Raw genomic sequence first — 10,839 nt, forward strand, 5'->3', positions numbered from 1 at the left:
AGATGTATTGTAGGTGATGTAGTTATATTGGAGATGTTTTGCAGGTGAAGTAACTCGGGCTGCAGTGTTGGAGGGAGAAGCTGCTGAGGGCGGGGTGAGATGCTCCGCCTCATGCTGCTCTATAAGAGGGAGCTGGAGCCCCGGCAGTGCCGCTGCTTCACTGTGTCACCGGCCGGCGCTGCACCCACACACTGAGGGAGACACAGACACAGCCACACAGACAGACGGAGGGATGGAGAAGCCGCAGTTGCGCCTCGTTGTCCTCGTTGTCCTCGCTGCTTGCTGGCCGGCCGTGTCGCCCTTACCCAGTGGAGCCCCTCTGGGCAGCTGCGGGAGCATGGCCCCCAGACACAATGGGGTGACCCCTCAGACAGGACCATCTCCCTACTCCATCATGGTCAAAAATTACACCGACAAAGTGGAAGGTAGGTCAGGGGGACCGCGGTGTCTGCAGCTCACTACTCCCACTAACTGCCTGGTTAGTGTTGCCAACACCGCATCACTTTCTTTCTGACTGTCACTAACTTCTGATGTTCATTTTTTATTTTTTTTTTAAAAAAACCAGAAGATTATCTGGAAAGAGTGGGATTTTGTGTAAGATTCAGACCAATGCACACACCCCACCCCAAACACAACTGGGGAGTGGACCCTGGGCAGGAACAGGAATGTGCAAGGATTGGGGTTGACCCACCACACTCTGCAGAAAGCTGAGAGGGAGTTTAACCCTGTGACCTCCAAACAGGTGCAGAAATTACCAGTTTTTAAAAAAAATAGTTACAATCTGGAAAGAGAGAGAGAGAGAGAGAGAGAGAGATAAGGAGGGAGCCGAGATGTGAAGCTAAAGACCTGCAGACCTGGGTGTTCAGTCAAATTACCGAAGGATTGGTCCCAGATGGAGACTCACTGTGAGCGCCCAATGCCTAGGGAATGTCGGGAGGACTGCCTGAAGCCAACAGCGGATAGCTGTGACTGGAGTGGTAAAGGTTGTGCTAGAGGACCGTTTTCAGAGGGGAGTTGTATCATGAGTGACCGATTGGTAAGACACAACAATGAGATTGCCCAGCAGAAGGAATTAGCCACCTCACAGTAACCCCATCAAAGGTTTCAGCCATTCACACCCCAATCTGTCTTGGGGGTTGGCGGGTGGGGGGGGGGGGGGCGGGTGGTGAGGTTTAGCACATTCTGCTAGCCTGGGATTCAAATGCTTTTGAGTCCAGCCACATGGCTTACCATATATCTCTCTTTTAACCTAATATCTAACCTCCACTAAAGAAAAACCCAAAGAACTGCAGATGCTGGAAATCAGAACCACCCTACTTAGTTCTGAAGAAGGGATACTGAACCCCTGCAATGTTAATTCTGCTTTTTCTCCACAGATCCAGCAATTTCTTACCTCCACTTACTAACCTTTTGTCTCCTCTGTCAGGTTAAAGCGCTGGCTGGGGGTTGGGATTTTGGGGTAATATTCGGGATAGTGAGTTTGTGATTTTAAGAGTTTGTATCATTGCCATTCCTCAAATTTTGTAAAATAATTTTTGTGAGTAATAAATTGTTATTTCTGTTTTAAGAAAGACCTCTTACACCGTTTGTTTTATGATAAAGTGTAGCTCAGGGTTGGGGGGGGGGAGCTGGTTAGTAAATTGAGGGACAGGTCATTTGGGAGGATATATTAAAATAAGGTTCAGAAAATTTTCAAACTCTGCCTCCCATATCAAGGATGTTGTGAAACTTGAAATGATTCAGAAAATATTTACGAGAATGGTGCCCAGGTTTGAGCTGAAGGGAGAGGCTGAACAGGCTGGGTCTGTTTTCCCTGGAGCGTTGGAGGCTGAGGGGTGACCTCATAGAGGTTTACAAAATCATGAGGGACATGGATAGGATAAATAGACAAAGTATTTTCCCTGGGGCGGAGGGAGTCCAGAACTAGGTTTAGGGTGAGAAGGGAAAGATTTAAAAGGTACTAAAGGGCAATGTTTTCACACAGAGGGTGGTGCGTGTGTGGAATAAGGAAGTGGTGGAGGCTGATACAATAACAACATTTAAAAGGCATCCTGGATGGGTATATGAACAGGAAGGGTTTAGATGGATATGAGCCAAGTGCTGGCAAATGGGACTAGATTAGGATATCTGGTCGACATCAACGAGTTGGACCAAAGGGTCTGTTTCTATGGTGAACATCTCTAACATGTGCTATGGACCGCAGTTCTCCACATTGTGTTTGCTGTGTACTTAATTCAGTGTCTGTGACATTAGTGACTGGGGGAAGTCTATTAGTTGGTTACTCATCTAGCATGTATGACTGGGAGAAAGTGACTATGCTGGGGTTAGAGTCAAAAACTGGGGCGCTGGAAAAGCACAGATTTCCTGATGAAGGGCTTATGCCCGAAATGTCGACTCTCCTGGTCCTCGGATGCTGCCTGACCCACTGTACTTTTCCAGCTCCAAGGGTTTTGACTCTAGTATGTGTAACTGGTCTGGGAAAGGTGGCGCTATGTGGTTTGCGAGATAGCTGGAGGTGTGATATCATGCACAGAGGAGGGTTAATCACAATGCAAATGATAAATTCCTGGGGTACAGGGGAGTTGGTAATTTGATTGAAAAATATATGCAGCTGCTTCTATCTAAGAAAGACATGCACCTGCTGTGTGCGGTTTATGCCTTTTTTTATTTAAAGGGTATTGGTGGGTAATTAATGTACAGGAAACTGTTTCTTTTGGGAGGAAAGTTGAAAGCAGAAGACATGGATTTAAGATAACTCACAAAAGAATCAGTGGCTAAGATGAGATGATTTGTCTTTTCATTCAATGAGTTGTCACCTGCAATCTGCTTCATGGAAGGGCAGGGGAAGCAGTTTGTTTTCAAAATGAATGTGATAAATATTTGAAAAGGAAGTACTTGCAAAAGAGAAGGAGGTGGATGGGACAAATTGGTTAATTCTTTCAAAGAGCCGGCACAGGCAAGATGGGTTGAATTACCTCCAGTGTTGTATGATTCAGTGATGCTGATCACTAACAGGTTTCACAAGTGCAGTAGGTTGGTAGTCAAGTGTTAATTTTGTTTCCTCCATTTAGTCAGTTCACCTGACGCACATCTTTGCTAAATTTTGGTCACTTGCATGATGGGTTACTAGCAAGCCAGTAAATCCATACAAAGCTGATGGGCTGCTGGTAGTTAGTTGTAAAGTACATACACTTTTAAAAAAACATTTCCTTTTTCAGTGACAGTAATGGGCTCATCCTACAGAGGCATCCTATTGGAAGCACGTTATCCAAATCAAATGGATGCAATTGGCACATGGGCACAACCACCAAATAATACGAAAAAAATAGCGGTATGAGAAATTTGTTTTACTTGTATTAACACTGTATGTATAAGTCACTTCATTATGGTCAGAGCATTTTAAAGATAATCAAAAAGCATTTTTTGGTTTTGCTACAGATTATTTGCGACATTAGTGTTTTCATATCATCTCTTGGAGAGTAATGTGAAGCACTAGAATGATCTGTTTAACATTCTGATAGGCACACCACCTTTGTAAAAGGATATAATTTCGTCATAAGCTTTTCAGAGAAGGTTCCCTTAACTTGCTCCGAGGATGAAGGGGCTTACCTTATGAAAAGGTTGGTTACCCTTGGAAGATTGTACAGTAATCTTATTGAAATATTTTAAGATCCTGAGGGGATGTGATGGGGTTGATGATCGGAGGATGTTTCTGCTTTCTAAGGGTAGACTAAAACTAAAGCAAAGATTTTAAGGATAAGAGGTCGTTTTAAGATGAAAATGAGATTTCTTTTTCTTTGAGGGTCATTAGCCTATGGAATTCTCTGTTCAACAAGGCACCGAGGCTGGGTTACTGAATTCATTCAAGGCAGAGTTCAGTTGGTCAGCAAAAGGGGGAAAGCAGAGAAAAATTGGAGTTGAGACCACAATAGATCAGCCACGGTCTTGTTAAATGGCAGATCATCAGAAGTCCTATGTTACAGAGTCCTAGAGTCATACAGCACAGAAACAAACCCTTCGGTCCAACCAGTCCATGTCGAACATAATCCCAAATTAAACTAGTCCCACCTTCCTGCTCCTGGCCCATATCCCTCCAAAACTTTTCTATTTACACACTTATCCAAAATATTTTAAACATTGTAATTGTACCACACCCACCACTTTCTCAGGAAGTTCATTCATTCCACAGGCAAACCACCCTCTGTGTAAAAACATTGCCCCCATGTCTTTTTAAATCTCTTTCCTCTCACCTTAAAAATGTGTCCCCTTGTCTCAAAATCCCCCATCCTAGGGAAAAGAAAACTACCATTAACTCCATCTATACCCTTCATTATTTTATAAACTTCTATAAGGTCGCTTCTCAACCTCCTACGCTCCAGTAGGGTCACTCCTACAGAGCAGGAAGGTGTTAATGGGCTCCTTTAATCAACATAAGAGGGAACGGTGGGGAGAGGGGACAGGCTATTGGTGTCAAGATCCGTTGGACATGGATATCTCGAAGGACCATCACCTAGGATTCCGAACTGAAGCTCCAGAATCAGCTTCAAATTCATCCTAAAATCCCTGAACTTTATGGCATTGTGAAACTTGCCCATCGCACTCATAACAAAAGATATTCTCCTGTCAACTTGTTTGGAAATGTTATGATTCACATCTGGACTTGAATCCAGTCCTCGTGATTCAGAGGTAGGGACACTGCGACAAGAGTCTGCTAAACTCCATTAATTAACCCCACTTGACAATGAGATGTTTATTATTGACTGCCAATCAGCCTTTCGACCAAGAAAGAGGAACATTTGCTACCTAATTTCTTCTTAGAGTCATAGAGATATACAGCACAAAAACAGACCCACCGATCCAACTTGTCCATGCCGGCCTAACATCCCAACCTAATCTAGTCCCACTTGCGAGCACCCAACCCACGGTCAAACCCTTCCTGTTCATATACCCATCCAGATGCCTTTTAAATTTTGCAATTGAGTTGAGAGATTTTAAAAGATATAATTTTACCTTTTCTGTTTTTCTTTGTTCTGTTTTTTTCTCACTCTCATTTTCAAGCCTCTCTTTCTCTTCTTACCTTTGTGTACCCATTTTCATTGTAACGTGCCCTCAATTCTTAAAACGTATTGGGCAAAGTGATAAGTGGTTATCTCCTTGAAAAGGGATTGCGTTTCCCTGCGAATCACAGAAAGCTAACCTGTCATTAGGGAGGGAATAATATCTGACCATTACTTCAAGTGTGTTGAAATATACAAATGTGTAAGTTTTAAGTTAAAAATCATACAACACCAGGCTAAAGTCCAACAGGTTTAATTGGAAGTACTAGCTTTCGGAGCGCTGCTCCTTCATCAGGTAGTTGTGGGTTTTAGTGCAATTCCACAGCACTTTGATGAGATTGTACCCAGAATATTGTTTTTTTTGCTTATTGAAGGAAGGCTTTATTTGCTTCAGGGCACAAGTGTTCACTAGATTGGTTGATTGAGTAATTTTTGGGATAAAAGCGATGCCCTATGAGAGATTTGAGTAGAACAGGGATTGATTTCTGGAGTTTAGAAGAATAAGGAATGTTTAACAACTTTTAGAGAGCTTGACAGGCTAACTGTTGCAAAGCTTTCTTTCCATGGCAAGAGGGTCTGGGAAATGGGACATAATTTCATGCTGAAGAGTCAACTATTTAGAAATAAATGAGGAATTGTTTTTCAATCAAAGGTTTGTGAATTTTTGGAATTCTCCAGTACAGAGACTTGTGGATGCTCACTTACTGATCATATTAAAAGCCAAGATAGAATGAAAAAAAAATCTAAGGGATTTGATAACTATGAAGTTGGTGTTCAAAAGTGGGGTTGACCTAAATGTTCAGCCATGATCATCTCGACTGTTTAAGCAGCCACGAAGATCCAAATGGCCTCCCATTCCTGTTTGTGATCTTATGGCTCAAACGTTGATTAAGTTCACAGATACCCCGTTATAGATTTACACTTCCACCAAGGTTCAGGACAAGTGTTTTTGAATTCAGAGGTGAGGAGTAGTGGTGTAACAGATCTGACTGGAAGAAACCACGGCTCAGTTAATACCTGTGGTAATCCTTTGCATTAACCCCTTTTTTTTACCTTTATCACAGTGTTTCAACAAGATGGATAGTGCGATTACTCATTCAAATACCTATGTGAAAGCCAACGTCACTTACACCTGGATTTCACCTTGTTCAAAGAATGATACTATTATATTTCTGTAAGTATTTGCTGTTGGTTTAACCTGAAGTATCAAGTTCAGAAATAAACTGACTTTCGGTAGTTATTTGATGTTGGGATCAATTTAATTGGATGTAATTCTGGCCTGTATTTTGATTTTTGACAAGAGTTAACAAGTTGAATAAAATATCAAAAAGGACATAATCTGTCCAGCAGAGTTTATCACGCAAAACACTGGAAAGATGATTTTGATACAGTCACTGTTGAGTGGATCTTCATTGTCCAGTGAATAGTGATGCTGTGGAATTTCTTGCATACTGTGAGATGCATTGCTTTGAGCAGATGTTTAAACATACATTGGGCTGAATAACAGACAGCAAAGATATGTAGATTATCAGAACCACTTGATCTCTGTGATCTCTTAGACTGATTTCAGTTGCCAGGAGGTCATGCTGTCCAGCTCTCGCTTACTTTCTCCATGATAAGCTATGGGGCCAACTTTGGTATTTTAGCCTGTCTTTTCTTGCAGTTCCGTTTCTTTTGTTTGATATTTAAGCCAACGATCGCTTTCTATTACAGAGCAACTGTTGCCGAAAACCGAGAAATTTATTGGGTAAAACTGGCTTCTGATCCTGTCCGTAAGTAATCATTAGTGGTTCATATCCTTATATCCTTCAGCAGAACTGAGTGAAATCAAATCTATCAGCTGAGAGTGCTTGTACTGGAACAATTAAATCACCTTACTCTATGTATTATAATCTACCGAGTGTGAAAGGACATTGAAAGATTAATGAAATAACTGATCATCTGAATAGTCTGTGTCCAACTGCACTGGACTACCTCTTTACAAGAATAATTAAGAATATGGAACCATGTCTAGCTTTAAGATGCCTGATCCAGTCACAACCCTTTTTTGGGGAGGAGTTAAAAATTCACCTCATCAGCCAGCTGTGGCTCTGACTTGGCTCTGACACCGGTTTCTCCCAATTTCTGAGTTTTTGTTTCAGATTCTCTGATAGTCCATTCTTTAAAAATTACTGCTTACAATGTTCTGTTTTCATCTTATTAGAGTCAAAGAGTCATAGAGATGTACAGCACGGAAACAGACCCTTCGGTCCAACCCGTCCATGCCGACCAGATATCCCAACCCAATCTAGAGCCACCTGCCAGCACCCGGCCCATATCCCTCTAAACCCTTCCTATTCATATACCCATCCAAATGCCTCTTAAATATTGCGATTGTACCAGCCTCCACCACTGTGGCAGCTCATTCCATACATGTACCGCCCACTGTGCGAAAAGGTTGTCCCTTAGGTCTCTTTTATATCTTTCCCTTCTCATCCTAAACCTATGCCCTCTAGTTCTGGACTCCCCCACCCAGGGAAACGACTTTATCTATTTATCCTATCCATGCCCCTCATAATTTTGTAAACCTCTATAAAGTCACCCCTCAGCCTCCAACGCTCCAGGGAAAACAGCCCCAGCCTGTTCAGCCTCTCCCTATAGCTCAAATCCTCCTACTCTGGCAACATCCTTGTAAATCTTTTCTGAACCCTTTCAAGTTTCACAACATCTCTGCAAACCCACAACTGCATTTAGAGTGTATAATCCAGTTGTAACTCTTTTCCAAATCTTTGCTATAGAAACATATATTTGGATAAATCTTGAATTACTCAGAGTGTTATTCCATATGAACAGATATTCAGAATTGTCAGCATAATCCCATACGATGCCCAACTAGTCTATAAGGCTTTGTGATTTTTTTTCTAATTAATAAACTGAGATTGCTTACATTTTCTTATTGTGATCTTTACAATGGAGGGTAGTATTTTCACTTCAGGTCATAATTCATGTTGAACTCCAGAGATTTGAACATATGCTGACCCTCTGTTGCAGCACAGTGGCACTGTTACAAACTAGGTGTGTTCCCTTCTGGAACATTAAACAGAAACCTCATCTCCTCTCTCAAGTTTTTTTTATTTGTTCAGAAAAGATGGGAATTGCTGGCTAGGCCAACATTTATTCCTCATATCTAATTGCTGTTAAGGTGGTGGAAATCTATTCAGTGCAATCCGTATTGTGTAGGTACAGCAAACCTTGTTTTAATTGGCATCTTCTGAACTGGCACTCTCAACAAACCAACACAAATTATATACCTCAAATACTGGAGGTTTACTGTATTATTGCAGTCTCTGAGTAGTCAGTTGGGCGTGCGAGTGAGAAGGCTCCCTGCTGGTAAGGTTTAATTAAGGCAAAGTTGCATTATTATTTAATTGATTTATGCTGCAAATAAGGTATAACAGTGAAGTGTATACTCGCTGCTTTACCTCGTGTGTGTTTTTACATTGATTATGTGAACCCCTTGATCAACCAGATTATTTGGTCAATCGCCTGCTCCTGGTTCCCTACATGCCAGTTAGTAAAAAGTTTGCTGTATACTGTATTCACAATGCTGTTAGGAAGGCCTGATGTTAATCCAGGGACAGTGAAGGAACAGTGATGTTTTTCCAGTCAGGACGTTGTATGGCTTGGAGGGAACTTGGTGTTCCTTTGTATCTACTGCCCTCATCATTGCTGAATTGCATCTTACACTTAAAATACAATATGTATCATTGAAGTGACAAAATGTTTGCAGTAATTGCTAAAGATCCTGCAAGCTGCTGTATTTGAACGTTGGTTCTTTATAATATGAAGAATGAGGCACCCCACATTAGTAGAGAGAAAAATAGTTGCTATCATAATTTTTAAAAAATTAATGGTCTTGTTTTTATTTATAGGTGTAATGTGTTCTGGTTCTGCGATAAACCTCCATGGATTTGCTGCCCTTGTCATGCTCATGATTTCAGCGGTAGCTGTGCTCTAAGCAGCAACATCACGTTCTGTAAACTTCATTTGAGTTTTTTATTGTTGTTGTTTAAAATTGGATTGCATTCTGCAAACAATTACATACATAAAGGCCAATTGTCAAATCAGTTCTCAGGCATCAACGTTTGACCCCATTTCTACTGAGAGTTGATGGTGTAGAAATTATCAGCTCAATGACTGAGTTGTGGATTTATGGGTGCAGTGGAGGACTTCAATGAGGTCGTAGTAATTTGCAAGCAGATGAAGTTAACTGCTTATTTTAAAAAAAGGTATTCTGCTCTATTTTGACTCCTTGTTAATGGAATGCACTGGAGAATGTTGTACTACAAGAAACTAGCAAACAGAATTAAACTTATCACTCAGGTTTCAATGAGAAGTTTTAAAGATTGTTTTCATACATCTCTTACTGTTAATTGTGCAATTTTTAAGAAAATATATAGGGTTTTTTTATTCAATATGATTGCCTTTTTAGTAGGAAGAAAATATAGTCTGGGGTTATTTCAACATACTTGCTTGAATGTTTTTTTAAAATCTTCATTAAAGAATTTTCATCAGCTATCTAAATCAGCTTTCACATTTGCTCTGATTTGAAACACCAGCACTGATCAGAAGGTCCAGTCCTTGGTAAAGTATTTCAATTGGAATTAAGTTAGTGTGTTCACTGCCTGCAAATTGGGATAAAAATATACAACTCTACTCATTTGCAGCTTTCAAAGGATTACATCAGAGTGTTGGGGAAGCTGGAGAGAATAGAATGGGAACAATCTAAAGCAATAAGACCATACGAAATAAAACAATTAGTGGATAGAAACATGGAAATCAACTAAGAATATTAGATTCTTTTACAATTCCTACTTTGAATATCTGACCATATTTGACCATTTTTGGAATTAGAATATATTTTACATTATAGTCATTGCATCTATTTTGCAATAAAGGTTTTATTAAACAAGTTTTAATTGCATTTTTTAAAGAGTTTTCAAGAAAATGTGCTATCACAATCGAAGCAATATATTGATGAATCCAAGTTTGTTGTGTAAGGAGCAAACAATATCCTTTTGACTTTGTCTTTAGGAAGAGCTCTGTGGACATGTGTTTGTAATTGCGTCTGTAATTGTTTTTGTAAAATCTCTTATCCTCATGTTATACAATTCTAAGATTACTGTACCCGTGAACCAGCATCTACAATGTAAAGTGCTACAGGTTTCACTCACTAAGGTGACACATGGTGAAGCATCATCTGTGGTAACAAAAGAACAATGGTTATAACACTGAAGGAGGCTGTTTCGTTCGTCATGTAGGTTCCATCTCTGATGGAGGAATTCAGCTAATACCACATTACACTTTATTCCTGTAATCCTACAGATTCATCTTTTCCAGATAATAATCCAGTTTTTCTTGAATGCGTCAATTGAATCTACCTCGACCAAAATCTCAGGTTGTGAGCCAGATCCTATCAACTCTGTGTGTGGAAGTTTTTCTTCATGCTGACATTGCTTCTTCTGTCAATTTGAATAAATCTATTTCTTTTTCTGCTTGTTGTTCCCTCCAGCATAAGAGTGTCTACTCTCTCCAGCTGCCTCATGATTTTGAATCTGACAAGTCCTCTATAGTACCCTCAATCAAATTTCCCTTCAAAACTCCCCAAAGAATACAGACCCAACTTCTGCAGTGTATCTATGCAACTCAAATTCCGCATCCCTGGGCCCACACTTGTGGATTTTTTTTCTGCATTTTTTCCAATGCCATCACATCTGTCCTAACATGTGGCACTGAATACCAA

General features: G+C 40.5%; 1 protein-coding gene across 1 annotated transcript; it reads left to right on the forward strand.

The window, feature by feature from the left end:
• Positions 1 to 149: 149 nt before the first annotated feature.
• On the forward strand, positions 150 to 10,009 carry LOC122550479 (putative defense protein 3). The gene is made up of 5 exons (XM_043691248.2): positions 150 to 425; positions 3,219 to 3,331; positions 6,122 to 6,231; positions 6,771 to 6,829; positions 8,969 to 10,009. The coding sequence occupies exons 1-5, from the start codon at positions 233 to 235 to the stop codon at positions 9,052 to 9,054; spliced, it is 561 nt and encodes a 186-aa protein (XP_043547183.1). The 5' UTR covers positions 150 to 232; the 3' UTR covers positions 9,055 to 10,009.
• The last annotated feature ends 830 nt before the right edge of the window (positions 10,010 to 10,839 follow it).

Source organism: Chiloscyllium plagiosum, unplaced genomic scaffold (genome assembly GCF_037043375.1).
Source record: "Chiloscyllium plagiosum isolate Xiang-an unplaced genomic scaffold, Cpla_swu_hap1 HiC_scaffold_6, whole genome shotgun sequence".
NCBI lineage: Eukaryota > Metazoa > Chordata > Chondrichthyes > Orectolobiformes > Hemiscylliidae > Chiloscyllium > Chiloscyllium plagiosum.

What these genes read in the sequence shown, in the direction of transcription:
- LOC122550479 (XM_043691248.2), top strand. Translation starts at nt 233, where the DNA reads ATGGAGAAGCCGCAGTTGCGCCTCGTTGTCCTCGTTGTCCTCGCTGCT. An exon ending in ATAATACGAAAAAAATAGCG is followed by an intron (nt 3,332 to 6,121) that starts GTATGAGAAATT and finishes CCTTTATCACAG; the next exon opens with TGTTTCAACAAGATGGATAG. An exon ending in AATGATACTATTATATTTCT is followed by an intron (nt 6,232 to 6,770) that starts GTAAGTATTTGC and finishes TTTCTATTACAG; the next exon opens with AGCAACTGTTGCCGAAAACC.